The sequence below is a fragment of the Cryptomeria japonica genome, chromosome 11 (genome assembly GCF_030272615.1).
Source record: "Cryptomeria japonica chromosome 11, Sugi_1.0, whole genome shotgun sequence".
NCBI classification, from domain to species: Eukaryota; Viridiplantae; Streptophyta; class Pinopsida; order Cupressales; family Cupressaceae; genus Cryptomeria; species Cryptomeria japonica.
The window spans coordinates 322,218,168-322,237,227 of record NC_081415.1 but is presented as its reverse complement, the minus strand read 5'-3'; the positions used below and the strand labels follow the sequence as shown (position 1 = coordinate 322,237,227).

The window sequence follows — 19,060 nt, the reverse complement described above, 5'->3', positions numbered from 1 at the left end:
TTTATTGTTTCACCAAAGACTGGGTAATGAAACAGAATTTTCTCAATTCTACCATTATTTACATCAGTCCATATGTATAATGATGTTCTTTAGATAAGTATAAATATCCTTATGGCATCCACAAGTTCAAATTCACTGAGCAACGATGATGGAAACAGTTAATGCAATTTTCAATATCGTTGCCTTTTAGTACAAATGTCATAGGAAAACTTGAACTTCTTTTTAGTGAAAACATGAAAAGAAATTGTGGCAAAGGGCAAAACAAAATGCTAAGAATTATCTTATACTTTCATTATACAGTTGCTATACTTGTTATAAATTACAGCCTGAATGAACAAAGGTTTTCTTAACAAATGTCATCTCTAGATGATTGGCAGCTAAATAGAACTAAATCCCTTGAGCTGAGAACAATTTGATGTATATAATTTCTTTGTTCAAAGGGGTAATTCATCCTCCAAGACCATCTGAATTAATGCCTACAAAAATGTTTCTCTTTCTATCAGGGATAGGCAAGGGAAGAGGACATGCCGGAGCCGATTAATCTTCAAAGAATACAAATACAGAAACTCGTGGGAAAAGCTCCGAAGAAGCAGATCCAGTTCACACATGTAGGAGTGTACATGTAACAGGCAACGGTTTGTGCATTGATAAATTGGCAGCACCGGTCCAGTGTAACTTTCTTGTGAATTCCCAAACAAAAGTCAAGAATTGTACTGACATTCTAAAGGTTTTCCATTCATGCACTGCTAAAATCTTTAAGAGATTCTTCTTCAACCTTCATGATTGCATCGACACGCAGCAATGATTCCAGTGCATACTTGACAAAAGATTTTTGTATTGCCATCTCATCAAGTATCATAAGATTTGCATACTTACATGCTTGCTCATCTGAAAAAGCAAGAGTCCACCTTCCATCAGACATCTGATTGGTTCTGTATCTTCCAATTGCTGCTATTTTGGAGCCAAAAGAGGGCAGGTCTGCTCGAATTTGCAAATGTAACCACCTTGGATGGATTTCATCTACTTTTGGCTGTTAACAAAAGTGAAATAACATACTCTCAGAGTTAATTTATGAAGTAACAAAATCTACGCCTGTTTTAAAATGATCTTTGTATTATAACTCATGAACATGGTCATGCTATCTTATAACATGACAAAACTACTGTAGTCTTGCAATGGGGTAATCTTTTCAGCAACAGTTCAAATTTTGGAATTGAAAATTTGAAGTTCAAATTAAGGAAATGTTTAGATAAAAACAGAAATCTATTAAACCTTCATAAGTCTCAACAAAAGGGTTCACTCAAAAAAATGATTATTTTTGCTAAGAAAAATCCTAAATCACTCCTAAAAAGCATTATTTTTATAAAAACAGATAGTAATCCTCCTCCAGCCTCAACAAGGCCTCTTTTTGAAAGTACACACGACAATTCACTATTCAACCTCATGCATAGGAAGAGAAATAATTTAAACATTTAGAACCAAAGCACTACTTTTCATTATATCATTATCATCTCCTAAATATAGCCTCTAAGAAGGTCTAGTTCCTATTTGGAAATATGATATTCTTTAAAGTGACGAGACTATTAAAATATCCAAAGGTTTAATCAATTATGAGGTCATAAATTAATTACCAAAACAAAAAGTGAGATATGTTTTCCCAATCAAGTAATGTAACATGTTAATTCCATGGCTATTCCTTAGATAATTGCATTGATACAGATTTATTTCTAAAGCCCTATTGTCCACATGTTCTATGCTTATTTAAATTTTAGAGATGTAAGTACAACAATTATGACTGACTTCTAGCACCTTAGAATATTTTATGCAAGTTTTCATATGACCACATCCATTCCTACATCAGTTGCATCACTTAATGCATACTCCAAAAATGCTACCACACACATGAATGCATAAACAATCCCCAAAACCTATGTTACCGGGCTGCCCCATAAAGGACCCAGATCTCAATCTGGCATGGGTTCAAGGTTTAGATCCGATCCTTCATGGGTTCAGCCAGGGCTCACCATTTCAATTGTGGGTTTGTCTCAGACAAACCCAAGAGAACCCATGATGAGTTTTGCAATTTTTTCTTCACTCTATCACATATTTGGTAGCCACTCCTCTCTCCGGCTTTAGGGACAAAGAAGGCTGGTAGCGACGTTCCCCGGTCTAGCTCCTTAATCTCTAGGAATTGGGTTAGAGGGTGGGTGCGGGTACGAATGCTATCCATGCATGCAGTTCGTTAAGTGGAGAAGTGGTAGACTCCACCATTATTCCCTATATTTATTTTCTTCAGCCTTGAGATCAAACACAGGAAAGGATGTCAAAATTGGGGAGTTTGGGAAAGCTGTGTGATTTGGCTTCACTAGATGGGCTTATCAGCAAATTCTCGTGGGTAGTGAAGAGGGCATTCAAGGAGGGGTTATATATATATGCATGCTTTTCCATTAAAATTCCTAACAATGAACTTCCCTGGCTTGACGCTTCTTCTAATTCAGAAACTACCCATGATTCCCGAAAAAGTAAAAAAAGAAACTTTCAATTTTTAGAAAAAAGAAAAACAAAAAAGTAGGTTCCCAGATTGGCCACAAAATGCCAAATATAAAACTTTTCAAAAAAACAAAAAGTAGAAAAAAGAAATTTTCCTAAACATAGGAAGTTGTCAGAATTGATCCTAGAAAATTGCGTTTTTACTCCTTCGACCTGTTTGAGCCCATCCGTAGCATCAGAGCACTCTTTTGATCATTCTTTCTCCTTATTGATTTGATGACTCCTCCAAATTTCTTGACTTATTTGCAAAGGTGAGAGACCGAAGACAGAACCTAAGATGCCAAAACAATACCCTAAAAAGCGAAAACTAGGGGGGGATCTCCATTTGTGTAATGTCCCCTTTTTTTGCTCTAGTTCGTTTTGGAGACCGTTAGCCTATTCCGGAGACCCGTAGGCTACTCGGAAGCAGAAATTAGGGTTTCCTATCTCTGGGAGGATGTTTCTGCTTTTTCAAAGGCTTGCATGTTGGAATTTGTCAGTTTGGGTTCTGGATTCCTTCTAGGTTTTCAAAATGCTTTGCAGTGAGGGTACATGCATAGCAAGCTATGGAGTTTGTTTGACTTACTATTTTTAGTAAGTGGAAGCAGAAGCAATTGAGTTCTCTGGGTTTTTCTGGGTTTTTTGTGAGCTCTGCGATGGTATAATATGCAAACCAATCTGAGGACCTTTTCGAGACATACTATTTTTACTAAGTTTGGTAACTGCTCAGAATGTGGTAAAATCACTTTGGAAACACTTACTATTTTTAGCAATATTCTATTTATAGTAAGTAATATTTTTGCCAATGCTCTTTTTGGCAGGGGTTTTGCAGCTTAGCTCAGTGGCTATTTCTGGTAGTATTATTTTGGCAGGATCCTGTGTTCACTCAGATGACTATTTTTAGCAGTTTAGTTCAGAGCTCCAATTTAGTTCAGTTTTGGCGATTTCTAGCATTTCAGTCCCCGGTTCAATTTGGCAATAATCAGCATTTGAGGAGAAGGTATTTTTAATATACTAATACCTTAGGCATAAGGTTTTAATATTCGATTATTTTATGGATGGATGACTTAGGAATAAGGAGAAAATAATATTTTTATCCTAAGTCTATTTGGCGAAATATTTTACCTTCATAATGGGGTGCCAAAATGCAGTTTAATTTTATAACTTTTGGTTGGACACCTTTGGAGGAAATTCTCATTAAAAAAAGGTTTATACTTAGTGTTATTTTAGCATTGGCTAAAGTTGGCGTCCACTTGAGGGAATAATGTATTCGTTGCCAAATAAAATATTACTATTCCTTGGGCAATTTATTGTTGAGGAAAAATATTTTATAAAGTGAAATATTAATAAGGCAAGATGGATGCCTTATGGAGAAATAAGTTAATTTTATAATATATTTCACTTATCTACCTTGGATGCCACATTATGATTTTATTGTCATTTTTATAAAGTATATTTGCTTCTTTGAGAAGGTCGACTTGGAGAAAGGAGAAATGAAATGTAATTTCAAAATAATGTGAAGTGAATAAGCATTTGGGTTTGGCATTCATTTGGAGGGAATGTGAATTTGAATTTGGAGACACAAAATCTATAAATAAGAGTGTTGGGCTCTTGTTTTTTGTATCCATGAATATTTGTAATGAAATGCTGCCGAATTGGTGCCAGAGTTGAGATTCGAAGTTGAGAGCTTCCTAGCAACCATCAATTTCGTACTTGAAAGACAATGCCTAGCTGATTATTTGTGACTATCTTTCATCCAGAGAGATAGATTGTGCCGATCAAAGTGATTGGGAGATTTTCAGTTTTTGGTGTGTTGAGTGTGTTTCCAGTTTGCTGGTTTTTGGAGTGGCTGTAGGTGATTTTCAGTCATATCTTCCTGCTCGAGTGTTTGTTTGTTCTGGGTATTTTCTCATTCGTTTCCTATGTTATGAGTGATTCATCTTGTAAGTTTTCGTTGGTTTTCTTGGAGTATTGAATTTTATTATGCAAGTTGAAGTTTTCTGTTGTAAACGCTTTATGCTGGGAGTGCTTTGGGTTGTGTGCCATGGGTTTGGGCATTGTTAGTTGATGTCATTCATTTCCATTCTTATCGCCATCATTGTATCTCTCATTTGCATCTGTCTAGAGGTGATTCTGACGAGTGTGGAAAGAGTAATGAGTAAATTAAAGAGTTCTTAGCTTGCTGGTCTGTGTGTTTTCAGCGTGTTGGGAGTATATCAGATTTAGAGATTTTCCGTTTTGGAGTGTCTTCTTGTGTGGAGTTGGTTATTGGGTGTCTAGGTTCTTTTGTGTGGAGAGAGAGTGATCTTGGTAATTGTTTGCAATTGTTGGTTCTTCATTCTTATCTTCTATGATTCATATTGTAATGCTGGTAGTAGTACTAACAACAATTTATTTGATCTCTCCTAGTCCCACTACATAAGTGGAAGAGGTTGGCCTTGCCACCTAGTTTGGACAGTGATTCTAGTAATTTTGTAATCCATGTTTGCATTGTAAAGTTGATCAGTAGTACTAACAGCTATATACTTGGATTGTTGTTCTTTGGCCCACTGCATAAGTGGAAGAGACTGGCTTGCCGCCTTCTTATCTATTGTAACTCTGTCCTCCCTCTGAATAAGCAATTGAGTTGATTGTAATCTCATTATCAGTCCTCCTGCTGAATAAGCGGTGGAGTTGATTGCTATTTCATTTCTAGTCCTCCCGCTGCATAAGCGGTAGAGTGATTGTTCTTCAGTTTCTTGCATCATCCTTGGCTGGTTTACTGCCAAGTGATTTTTAATATTCTCCATATCCCGCTGAAAAAGTGGGTTGGCTTTCCGCCCAAGCATTGTATTATTTCCAGTTATTTGAAGCTAACGATCCCCTCAACACCGTATGCTCTCACCTTCCCATATTGGGTACTTGGTGATCAGAAAGTGGAAGGGTTACAATTTCAGCATTATCGTATCTTGATTTCCTAACCTTAACAAGTTCTTGTTGTGATTGCAATTGGAAATAAATTGTGGGGATATTACAATTTGCAATGGGGCGATGTGTGAAAACGTCACAACACAGACATATGAATTTCCCCATTTTTGACCCAACAAGTAGCGGAGTTCATGAGAATTTTTCATTATTCCTTGTCGGACTTAGGAGTTTGCAATTTCATCAACATCCACCTTGCTTTGCCTTAGTGCAAAAATTTCCTAAGTTGCCGAACATTCAAACAAAAATGCAACATTTTCAAAACTTGACAACCTTGACACTTTCATCATCAATGTTGTACTTCACAAATTTTAGTGCTTCATCACTGTAAAGAAAGACTTGTATGAAATACTTGCAATTCCTGACGGAATCACAAGCAAATTTTCCACTCCGAATTTGTCTTGACAACATTTTTGCAACTTTTCTTGCATCTTTAACAACTTTGTAATTTTGACAAGATTTTGCAATTTTATCATCAAACAAACTATTTGGCTCAATCACACCCTACGGATGAACTTTGCACTCTTAAGACTCACTCCACCTCAGATTGACCAAACCAAACCCTCTCACAAGCAAAGGCTAAAAGACTAGGACTATTGCCAAGCTAAACACATTGAGCAAAACAACTACCCTAAAATGCAAAAAGTGGGGGTCCCCATTTGTAATGGGGTGATGTGCAAAAACGTCGCAACAAGTACCTAACATTGCCTAGTATTTGGGACACATCTTTCATTGTTTGCATTTGTGTACATTCTCCCTAAGTTGCACTTAAAGGGGGGTGCTAGTGTGAAAGAGGTGTTTTACCTAGCTAGTTCATCACCTAGGTCCTAATCACACATGTACATGTTACTTAAGTTTACTTAGGGTACACATAGGATAGTTATCACTTTACGTCTCAAGTTATAAGATCAAGACACAAGTCATAATCTTTTGCAATCCTATGTTCACCTTGGCCTATAAATCCAAGGGGTCTCCTTTGTAATCTCAATTCATTCAATCAATCTATCATTTGCATTCTTCGATAGAATAGCAATGTTCTTTCATAGCTGATCTCTTGTGCTTTCATGAAGTTCCTAGATCTTGGGTGGCTACAATCTTCAGCCAGATCTTGCAAGTTATAAAGCATTCTATACCAACTCTTAAACTAGGCAAGAAAGGCACAAAGACAACGAAAAGTCTCTTATTATTTTGGTGCTATACGAGACGTGCAGAGTTAGAAACTGAAACCGAACTACTCAATTGTGGTGATTTTTATGAGCAAATTGTGTCTAATATAAGGATTCTTCTTTCTTTGGAGGTTTGCTAACAACCAAATGTTTTTCCTAATGATTGTTACATATCCTTTGCAGTTCAGTACAATTGCATCTATTTCCATAATTGAAATATAACAGACCATATGTATATACTTCTCCAAAAAGTTTGATTTCAATAAGGTTGTTAAGTGCCAGTTTTTGTACCCCTTCTCTTATCATTTAAAACTACACTATAATATGCATGCTGTCAAACAAATCACAAAAAAAATCCTGATGATGGATCATGGAGTGTGATCCCAAACATTGATGCTAACAAAATCTTACACAATGGAATCCAAAAACAAAGCAATAATCTCTACGGACTATGGAAATCTGATCTCTCTTAGATCACAAAAATATTAATAAGAATAGACATGACTTTAAGCACATCCTCCTAATGTTAATAAGGCCTCAACACAAACAAAAAAATGATTGAAATAAAAAATATATGTGCCAGGATTTAACTTACTTTTAGGCCTGCTAATGGAGCATGTGCAATCACCACTCCACGCTGTGGTTTGGAAAGAACTTCTTCTGCAAGAAGAAGCCATCCATGAGCACCTTTAACCACTGCTAACATGCAAACATGCATTTCCTTCCCCTCCTCAAATGCGATTCTGCAAGGAATTGCCTCACCTGGATTAACAATACAAACTTGAAATTTTCAGGGGATCCACATTCATGGGATTGCTATTTGAAGTGTATAGAATTTCATAAATCAACATACCAGGATAGTGTATTTCTATGTTAAAAACTCACCTAAATTCACTTCAACACCAACTTTTAAAGCTACACAATCAAGGCCAGCACATTTGGCCCTAGAACTGGCAGGAAATTCTTTTATAAGATCTAATGGAGGAATTTCAGGAAATGTGCCTCTCAGAATTAAATTCACAACTTGATGAAAAAGTACAAACACCTGAAAATCAAATTGAGGATATCAGTAATTTAAACTGAGATGCAAACTGTATAGATGCAATATCTAGGTATTATTCTCAAGAATTTTTGGAAGAACAACATCAAGAAATGGTAATCTAAAAGTGTAATCATGTTCTTTAATGCATCTGAGGAATCCAAGACATGAATTCACTTGCACTAACTGCTTTTTGCTAGATTTTATTGAGACCAATAACAATTTATAAACCGATTACATTTTGATTAAATATATTGCAATTAATTACAACCTTCACAGCATCCAACATCCTTTCTCTAACAATAAATGAAGAACAGCTGCCTGCAAGTGTAAATAAACACAATTATAAAATTTACAACACATCATTAAAATATTCCTCAGCATATACTTTAAGAGATTGTGACAAGAATAAATCAAATCTTGTTAAGAAATGACAATAGCATCAGTGAATTTCTTCTTTACAGTACCAACTTACCATCAGGAACAACTGGCTGAGAATCAGGTAGGAGAATGAATCTGATGTCCTTATGAAGTGCTGATATTTCTAGAGCTGGTAAGTAATTTAGATGGAAGACCTTGTCAATTCTTGAAAAAAAAACACTATCAATGGCCATGAAATTTAATGGGATAACAGAAGTCTTAATACCTTTCTTGCAGTCTTTCCATTCAGCCAATAAAGCTTTCAGAATCAGATCGCAACATGAATCATTGATTTCATTCAAAATGTTAAAAGATGCATTCTCATAAGCAGCCTGTAAGATAGGAATAGGCAAAATGATTTTATTTTGATGGTATAATTTGGAATTCCAAAAGATTTTAAATGTTTGATATCAATATGTGATAGCTCATACAAACAGGTCTGTTAAGTTATTATACCTAAAAACAATTGTCTAGAAGAGTAAGATACCCATGCCTTTGAATGCGGCTGACATGTCAACAATTTTCATATTTATTCAATAACAGATGCAGATTACATTACATATATGAAGAGCACATATTTATATAAGCATTAGCAAGAAGGTCCAGGCTGTGTGACACCTTTCTATTTTGGGAGTGGCTAAAGCCGGTCTGGAAGCCAAAGTAAGTTTGATTAGTTTTACTTTGAGCATGTGTGCCCTCCATTGGATTCCTTCCCTAGTCTTTATTCACAATTAAATCAAGCTTTGAATTGTGGGATTATTTATTTTATCACATGCAAATTTAAACAAATAAAATCCAAAAATTGGCAAACTAAACTAATTGTGTATGATGGCATTGAACATGGCATATGACTACAAGTCAATCCATGCCGTATGACACATACGTAGGGAATGTGGTAGAAAGACTTTTCAATGTTGGAGACATGGCTTTGCTTTGCATATTGGTTATTCATCTTAGCTCAGCATCCACATGTCATCCGCCATTGATCTTCTACTCAAAGGTGCCAAATGTTTATTCTTGTGTGTGATTGATTATAGGTAACGCTCGTCTGCACTGCCTTTGCTCACATACCTTACGCCATAGGTTCCACTGTCATTGATTGATGTTCACTAAGTTTCAAGCCCATGCTACTTGAGCTTGCAAGGCTTAGTGAGCATCATTGACTATAATATGCCAAAGACTACCATCTCCAACACCATCAATGCTCTTGAAGTTCAAATGATTGATGTTTGCCCATGCCCATGTGTTTTTTTTCTTCTTATGTATCCAATGCCATTTCCAAAGGCTTTTTAGCTTGTAGATGTATGTGATAGGAGCAATGAAGGCTTTGTTATTCTATAGATGAAACACACATTGAAAACCATAAGATCACAATTACTTAAAGAAGATGCATATATACATGTACATATATATTCAAGAATTGCCTAAAGTCAGGGATGACCCCGCAACACAATTGAAGTTGCGAGCCTTGCTATTAGGAAGGTCTTGCGTTTGGAACTCCGCATGTTGATATGTTGTTTTGAACCCTCTCTGCTTGGTCAATTGTAGGTGTACATGCAAAGGTTGCATGTAATGTCCCCTTTTCCACTCTAGTTTGTTTTGGGGACTGTTGGCCAATCCTGAGACCCGTTGGTCAGTCAGAGGCAGAATTAGGGTTTCTTATTTTCTAAGAGGATGCTTTGGAAGTTTTGGTGGCTTTCATGTTGGAGTTTTACAGTTCTGATTTTGGATTCCTTCTGGGTATTCAGAGAGCTCCACGATGGTGTGACATGCAACTAAATATGAGGACTTTTTTGAAGGGGCGAAGATAGCTTATTTTTCTAGGTTTTTCTAGGTTTTCAGAGAGCCTCACGATGGTGTAACATGCAAACGAATCTGAAGACTTTTCTAAACTTACTATTTTTAGTAAGTTGCGATGGCTGCTCAGAATGTGGTCAAAATCACTTTGGAAACACTTACTATTTTTAGCAGTATTCTATTTTTAGTAAGTGTTATTTTTAGCAAGGATTTAGCAGGCCAGTTCAAATGGCTATTTCCGGTAGGTCAGTTTGAGCAGTTTGTCTTCCAACATTTTTGGAGCTTATTTTGGGTGATTTATGCTTGAGGAAAAATATTTTACAAGTGAATTATTTTTAAGGCATGATGGACGCCTTAGAAAGAAATATGTTATTTTTATGAAATAATTCACTTCATTTCCTTGGACGCCATATCTCACTTTATGAATATTTCATAAAGTATATTTGCTACCTTGAGGGGGTCGATTTGAAGAATTAAGAATTATTTTTGACTTATGTTAAGTGGGCGTCCCTTTAGGAGAAAATACATGATTTAAAATAATGGCAAATATTATTTTTGCTTGGGTGTCCAAATTAGTTGTAATTTCATTTCATTTCATGGCAATTTGGAGGGAGTTGAATTTGAATTTGGAGCTTCAAAAAGTTATAAATAAGAGTGTTGGGCTCTTGTTTTTGGATCCATTATTGCTTTGATAACGAAGTGCTGCCAAAATGTTGTTAGACTCTTGCTTCAAGGAACGCATACCTCCTAGTGCCTCAATTTCGTGCTTGAGAGATATCACCTAGCTGAATTTATGACTGTTTCTCACCCAGAGGAGCAGATTGGACTCAATGTGGTGAAGATTTGTGTGGATTTTTGAGTGTTCTTGTTGCTGGTCGCAGAGTGTGCTGAAGTAGATTCCTAGTTGCAGGTCTCAGTGTGTCATTCTTCTCGTTCTGTGTATTTCTTCTATCTCTTTTTGTGGTTTGGGCGATTCATTTTGAGAGTTTGTAGAGTCTAAAATGGTGTTTGGGATTTAATTTTGCAAAATCCTACCCTAGCTGGTCGTACCATGTGGCTGAGTTCTTTGGGATGTGTGCATAAATTATCGGGGTTAGTTTGCCATGTTTTGTTGTCGTAGGATTGATCGCCTACCTCCTAGTGATCTTATGCTTTCAGTTTCATGTCATTTGGTTAAGAATTGGGTGAGTTGTGAGTGTTTTAGTGGGATTTGGTGTTGCTGGTCTGTTTGTTTTCAGCGTGCTGGGAGTATATCAGATTTAGAGATTTCCGATTTGAAGTGTCTTCTTGTGCGGAGTTGGTTTTAGGGTGTGCGGGTAATTGTTTGCAATTGTTGGTTCTTCATTCTTATCTTCTATGATTCATATTGTAATGCTAGTAGTAGTACTATCAACAATTTCTATTGATCTTTCCTAGACCCACTGCAAAGTGGAAGAGGCTGGCCTTGCCGCCTATCTTTGGAATAGGGATTTCTCATAATTTGTAATCCATATTGTGCATTGTAAAGCTGGTTAGTAGTACTAACAACTATCTAATTGATTAATTGGAATATTGCTCTTAGTCCCACTGCATAAGTGGAATTGGCTAGCTTTGCCGCCTACTTTGAATATTGTAATATTGTCCTCCCGCTACATAAGCAGTAGAGTTGATTTGTAATTTCATTTCTAGTCCACCCGTTGGATAAGCGGTTGAGTGATTGCTATTTCAGTTTCTACCTTGTCCTTGGCTGGTTTACCGCCTAGTGATTTTTCAGTATTTTCATTAGCCCACTGAAAAGTGGAAGGGGCTGGCTTGCCGCCCAAGTATTGTAATCAATTTCAGTTTCTTGCATCTAACGATCCCCTCAACACTGTATACTCTCACCCTCCCAGATTGGGCTCTAGGTGATCAAAAGGTGGAAAGGGTTACTTTCAGCAGTATTGGGATTTCATTTTCTAACCCTAATGGGTGTTTGTGTTGATTGTAAACTGAAATAACTGAAAAAAATTAAGGGGGATATTACATTGAGCATGAAAGGTGGCGGCTTGTATCCAAGGACAAGAATGACGAAGGAGGTTGCATGGAGTTGAGTGTCGTTGAATGGCTGGTAGAGTCGATGACAAGCAGGCGGCGATGGCATGGAGGCAAAAGGTGTTGGGAGGGTATCGTGTTGGAGCCCGATGGATGCCCTGATAGACCAGAGGTCAGTGCATTGGAGGGATAAGGTGAGGGAAGTGGAGAGATAAGGGGTCGTTGATGGAGAGATAAGGAGATAAGAAGGCATGAGAGATAAGGGTGATTTGGTGCAGTGGAGAAATGAGAAGTGGAGAGATAAGGGTTGCATGAGCTTGGAGAAATAAGGAGAACAAAGGGATAAGGAAAATGTAGTGATAAGGAGTAAGGATAGCACAAAAATATTTCAGCAAGAGTCAAATCTAGGAGGTGTTAACACCTTAGCAAAAATAGAATTGTAACCACAAAGATGGGGTCCCCCAATGTGACCCCCACTAGTTCGTAGCTCTGGTCAAAAGTGAACTCAATATTATCAACCAAAAAAAAAAGAATTGCCTAAAGTAACTCAAATTTTCTATCAAACATATTGTACACTATATAGGATGATGTTCATGTGCTCCAAACTCTCAAAAATGAATCTGCACCTTACACATTTGAAAATTTAAACCACTTTAGTGAATGCCATATGAAACTTCAAGGAATGTCAAATCTCATCCTCACAATATAAGGTACAAAGAAAATTAATCACAATTTGAAATCGTTCAAGAGAATTACTACGAGTTCTTTTTTATTGAGTTTTAGGTATAAGTTTTTGTGTAGGCTATGGTGCTCAAAAGTGGCCCTTGTAACTATATCTTTAAAAAACCTACTTTCAATTATGCTTTGATGGATGTCCAAATCCTCTTTCAAAGCTTCAAATTGAGCAAAGGCAAAGGTTGATGAGTTTGGATTTACACCCGTCAGTTGCATTTGCTTAAAAGTTTCTAAGGCCTTTTTTAGAAAACCCATGTTGAACATATCCTACAAGCATGGTATTCCATGACACCAAAATTCTTTGAGACATTTTGTCAAACTATTCACTTGTCTTGTCTATGGTTTTACATTTTGCATAAATGTCTACCAAGGCACTTGTAACTACAATATCTTAAAAAAATTCCCCTTATCTTATGCTTTGATGGTTGTCAGTACCCTATTCCAAAGCTTCCATTTTTGCATAGGCTACAAGGATGTTGACAAAGGTTGCAAATTCTAGCTTTACACCTACCAACTACATTTGCTTGAAAGCTTTTTAGGCCTTTTCAACAAATCCATTTTGTGTGTATCCTACAATCATTTCATTCAATGAGACTACATTCTTGAGAACACCTTAAAATTACACAAACTTCCAAATGTGAAGGACAACTCAATGCCTTATGCATACTTCTACATGCATACATGTCTATCAAGGTAGTGGCAACTACAACATTTCATGAAATTCCTCTATCCTTTGTACTTTGATTGATGGCCATACCCTATTCTAAAGCTCTCATTTGGCACAAGCAAGATCCTAGTAAGAGTTATGTAATTTGACTTTACATGTGCTAATTGTGTTTGTTTGGAAGTTAGTAAAGCCTTTTAAAAAAATCAATTTTTTGCATATTCTACAACCATGGCATTCCACAAGACTATTGTAGTCATCATGCAATGTCAACTATAGTGGTAAACATTTGGCATCATATGAAAACTTCTAAAATCTGTACAACTTCTACTCATCACTGTACAACCCCAGATATGAAAGTGTCATTTCACATTTTGCACAGTATGGTGGCATTGTATTGCTCACATGCATAATTTGTTTCATATAGTACAACATGTTAAGATGCCCACTGCATAGCAGTCCTTCGTGCTTCACATATGACACCTTGATGCTCCTTTCATACAGCCTTGGCATTGTTCCTACATCGTACTGAAAATCCTTGACATCATATGGCCTTTTGAAGAGTTTAACAAATTCAATTGTACCACATTGTATGACCTCTCACTTTTGTGGTACGGTGACCTAGGCCGATGGCTATCATCCCTTGCATACGGCCATTAATTTTGAAATGGAGAGTATGACTTCATCATAATTTTCACATTTAAACTCTATTTTCGAGCTTTATTAGTATTGTTTTTGGCATCTTAAAAAATTGATGCAGGAGCATCCCCAGTTCACAGCAATCTTGCATCAACCAAAAACATTTTCCTTTTTGTTTTGTTTTTTGTTTGCAATTTCAGTTTTCCTTTCTGTGTGTCCCGGTTTTGGCTCATCGGATCCTATGAAGTTGGATTCTACTTGAAGACTTGATCATCTTTCTTGCTTCCAGACCGCATCGCATTTGGATCATTTTTCGGCAAGATATCACTACTGGTTTCCATGACAGTTTCATGTTACCGGTTGACAGTTCTTTGTTACCGATTGCCTGGACCTATTCTGGTGATCTACCGGAACCCATTCAGAAGCTTGCGGAGCCTTGGGCGTTGATTCCGATGTTCCTTGGCGTGTGGCCGATCGTTTCCTGCGATCTACGTTTCATCCTTTGGATTTTCCGGAGGAATCTCTTGGCGGAGGCCTTTTTGTATTTTGCATGTTAGGTCTTGTTCTTCGGGTTTTGATCCTTTTTGGGCCAACTGGATCCTTTGGATCAATATATATATATGTAATTAAGCATTAGAATGTAACGAATCAAGAGGAGAATCAAGTAGCTAGACTGTGCGTAGAAGATAGATCATAAGATTCAAGGTCCCGGTTGTAACCTATTCTACCAGGCCTGTGAGCCGGTATGTTGTAACCCGTTTGTTACTGTTTGGAAGTAATCAAATTTCATGCAATAAAACAATCTGTTCTGCATTGCCTCCATCATATCTTTGTGTTTCCATTGTGTTTACTCTTGCTGTCCGGTCCGGATTGATCTCTTTGAGGTCCCTCCTCACCGGTGATTGCTTCAAAAATCAAGAAAATGATGCGCGCCATGGAGTTTTGTGTGGTTCTAAATGTCTTAATTTGGGCCCTAGATGCCCACAAAGGAGACACCCCCTTGACCCTGTTGGGGTGTTGCCCCTAAACCCCCATTTGATTTTCCAAGTACAATACAAGTCTGAGTTTGCAAGGTACACTTCCAAGTTCACGTACAAGTATTTGTCTACAATAATGTACTTAGTCTTCCCAAATGTTACTTTATGTTTACTTGTCATCTGCAAGATGACTTTTTCTTTTCTTTTTTTTGGCAGGGAGCAGTGACAACATACAATGTCTATTGTTATGTTTGAAAATATTGGTTACACGACAATGTATTAATTGTTCATATTAAGTTGTTTGTCACTCTTGGGTAGTGTTGTGACATTTTCACACATCGCCCCATTGCAAATGGGGACCCCCACTTTTTCGTTTTTTAGGGTAGATGTTTTGCCTAGTTTCCTAGTTTCAACTTTTGCTTATGAGAGAGTGTCATGTCAAAATGTACCTGATGTTGAAATTGTTAAAATGATCCTAAATGTCAAGTTGCCTTAGAGTTTTGATTTATTCTTGCTAAGTGTTGAGTTTCAATTTTGCCTTGAAATGTGAGCGAAAATGATAAAAATGTTGCCAATTGGTGTGATTTATCTACGCAGGTGCTAAACATCCCTACAGGAGTTGTTTTTCCACTCCTAGGAGGTGAAATAAGTCAAAAATGCACAAAATCCCGATGGACCCCTATTTTCCCCCACTCAAATCTAGTTAAAGCATTGAAAGTCCCAATGGAAATAGAATTTCCACTAAGCAAAATGGCAAAATATGATAATTGGGACTTTACAATGTGAAAATCATCACAGTACCGATGGAAGATGTTATTCCCCATGAAATTAAGGCATAAAAGTTAGTTGTCTTGATGGGAGGCGTTTTTCCACCGAGTTTTGAAGGCATAAATGGACTTTGTCCCGATGGAGCATGATTTTCCACTATGTTTTGAGCAAAAAGAAGTGATTTTTATGGTATAAATGGTCTTTGTTTAGATGAGGTGCATTTTTCCCCTAATAGAGAGTGTTTTTTGGGAAAATCCCTATGCATCTAGATTCTCCACTAGGGTTGTCCCGATGGAGGTCGTTTTCCACTCAAGGGGAATAAAGTGTCTCGATGACCCATGTTTTTTCATTAGGCTGGTATTTTATAATATTTATCCCAAATTCATTGTGGAGTGGAACAAAATGAGGTAAGAATGAATAAACATGCAAGGACTTGAACAAGTTTGTGTCCCGATGGAAGTCGATTCTCCACTGGGGATAAAATGATGGAAAACGACGAGATTTTCATGTTCAGATGGAGTTTGAATTTCCCTTGGAGGTATTTTGATGGAATTTGACAAGTTTTAATGAGAGTTTTGAGTCCAAATGAAGGATGTTTTTCCAATGAGGAGTATTTTTACATGAACTGATCAAATCTGTGTCCCAATGGAGTGCGTTTTTCCCCCAAGTGACTGAAAGGTTGAATTTGAGTGGAATTTTAAAGACAAATGTGTCCCAATGAAGATCGATTTTCCCCTACCACATATTTAATAATCAAGCAAACAAAAAATGTGCCAAGTGTTGAATCCCAATGCATATCGATTTTCCTTTGTGGCTAGTAAAAGGCAAATTTTGATCCCACATTGGCTGTGTGGTGACTTTTCAAGGTAGAAACATGAATAAAGACACAGCCGAGCCCCTTATATTTTCATTATTTTGTAATTGATTTGACAATTGAAGGGCTGAAGAGGCGAGTTTGAAATCGGCCTGCAATGTCCCCTTCTCTGCAGTGATTAGTTCAGTTGGTCGTTAGCCTATTTCGGAGGCCCGTAGACTAGTTGGGAGCAAAAATTAGGGTTTCCTATTTTCTAGGAGGATTCTTTGGTGTTTTAAGGGGGTGTATGTGGGAGTTTGATAGTTTGGATTCTGGATTCCTTCCGGGTTTTCAGAGAGCTTCAGGATGGTTCAACATGCAACTGAATCTGAGGACTTTTCCGGACTTACTATTTTTAGTAAGTTGCGACAGCTTCTCAAAATGTGGTTAAAATGCATTTGGAAACACTATTTTTAGCAGTATGCTATATTTAGTAAGTGCTATTTTTAGTAAGAGAGGGCAAGGAAAGTTTATTTTTTGGGTTTTTTGAGAGCTTCACAACAGTGTGACATGCATCTCCATCTGTTCATTTTTGGCAGACTTACTATTTTTAGTAAGTGACAATTGTTTCTCGGTTTGTGCCCTAACGGAGTTTGGAAACACTATTTTAGTAAGCATTGTTTTAGGGTTTAAGACTGAGCCAGTGCAACCCAGACTATTTTTAGCAATCCAGCTTGACATGGTGATCCAGTGATTCAGTGCTATTTTTGGCTTTCTGCAACTCAGTGTAGTGGCTATATCCGGCAGGGTAGTTCTTTTAGTTTGAACTCCCATACTCTTGGAGCTTGTTTTGGCAAGTTCAATATTTGATGGAAAATGATGTTTTAAGTTGACTTATAACTTAAGGCAAAAATGGACGATTTATTAAAGGGATTGCTTAAGTTATATTAAAAAGTCATTTTCTCAATTATGTTGGGCGAATTCATGATTGAGCAAAAATATTTTATAAGTGAATTATTAATAAGGCAAGTTGGACGCCTTAGAAAGAAATATGTTAATTTTATGAAATAATTCACTTATTTACTTTGGATGCCATAATGCACTTTATTGATATTTCTTATTAAATATATTAACTTCCTTGTGATCGACAATTTTGGGGAAAAAAGAAACGAAATGCAAATTACAAATTTGAGAGAATTGAATGTGCATTGGATTTGGCATCCATTTCGAAGTGAATTTGAATTTGAATTTGGAGCTTCAAAAGCTATAAATAAGAGTGTTGGGCTCTTGTTTTGGTTATCCAATCTTGTTATAATAACGAAATGTTGTTGAAATGCCGTCAGACTCTTACTTCAAGGGATGCATACCTCCTAGTGCCTCAGTTTCATAATTGAAAGATAGCGCCTAGCTAAATGTATGACTGTTTCTCATCCAGAGGAGCAGATTGGGCTAAACGGTGGTGTAATGTCCCCTTCTCCGCAATGATTAGATCAATTGGCCGTTAGCCTATTTCGGAGGCCCGTAGGCTAGTCTGGAGCAGAAATTAGGGTTTCCTATTTTATAGGAGGATTCTTTGGTGTTTTCAGGGGGTGTATGTGGGAGTTTGATAGTTTGGATTCTGGATTCCTTCTGGGTTTTCAAAGAGCTTCAAGATGGTTCGACATGCATCTGCATTGGGTGACTTTTTTCGGACTTACTATTTTTAGTAAGTGCGACGGTTGCTCAGAATGTGGTTAAAATCACTTTGGAAACACTTACTATTTTTAGCAATATGCTATTTTTAGTAAGTACTATTTTTAGCAGTTCTATTTTTAGCAGGATGTCAGCATGCCTGTTCAAATGGCTATTTCCGACAGGTCAGTTTGAGCAGTTGGTCTTCCGAGCAATTTTTCGTGCTATTCTTGGCAAGGGTTCTTCAGCTCAGTTCAGTGACTATTTCTGGCAGGGCAATTCTCTCAGCTTGTTTCCCAATATCTTTGGAGCTTGTTTTGGCAGGTTCAGTATTTGATGAAAAATGGTGTTTTGAATTAAATTATAACTTAAGGCAAAGGTTGGACAATTTATTTTAAAGGGATTGCTTAAGTTATATTGATATCTAGGTCATTTCCTTAATTATATATTGGGCGATTTATTGTTGAGTAAAAATACTTTATAAAGTGAAATATTAATAAGGTAAGATGGACGCCTTATGGAGAAATAAGTTAATTTTATAATATATTTCACTTATCTACCTTGGATGCCACATTATGATTTTATTGTCATTTTTATAAAGTATATTTGCTCCTATGAGAAGGTTGATTTGGAGAAAGGAGAAATGAAATGTAATTTCAAAATAATGTGAAGTGAATGTGCATTTGGGTTTGGCGTTCATTTGGAGGAAATGTGAATTTGAATTTGGAGACACAAAGTCTATAAATAAGAGTGTTGGGCTCTTGTTTTTGGGATCCAAGAATTTTTATAATGAAATGCTGCCGAAATGCAGAGTGAAAGCTTCGAGGAACGCTTACCTCCTAGCCATAGCTTGATTTCTTACTTACAATACAACAACTAGTCGATCCA

The 19,060-nt window shown here is 36.9% G+C and overlaps 1 protein-coding gene across 6 annotated transcripts in view; it reads right to left on the bottom strand.

Annotated features, from left to right (window-relative positions):
• Nucleotides 1-267: 267 nt before the first annotated feature.
• Nucleotides 268-19,060, bottom strand: part of LOC131065049 (protein TRANSPARENT TESTA 9) — a 213,334-nt gene continuing 194,541 nt past the window's right edge. For 3 of the 6 annotated variants that reach the window (XM_057999422.1, XM_059213876.1, XM_057999426.2), the window contains exons 14-19: nucleotides 8,345-8,450; nucleotides 8,174-8,248; nucleotides 7,937-8,019; nucleotides 7,545-7,704; nucleotides 7,255-7,421; nucleotides 268-1,030 (exon numbers count right to left, since the gene is read on the bottom strand). In XM_057999422.1, the coding sequence (XP_057855405.1) occupies nucleotides 737-1,030; nucleotides 7,255-7,421; nucleotides 7,545-7,704; nucleotides 7,937-8,019; nucleotides 8,174-8,248; nucleotides 8,345-8,450 (885 nt within the window). In that variant the 3' untranslated portion in view covers nucleotides 268-736. Of the gene's footprint in view, nucleotides 1,031-7,254; nucleotides 7,422-7,544; nucleotides 7,705-7,936; nucleotides 8,020-8,173; nucleotides 8,249-8,344; nucleotides 8,451-19,060 lie in introns of those variants that run through there. The other 3 variants (XM_057999423.1, XM_057999427.1, XM_057999425.1) reach the window with 3 other exon arrangements.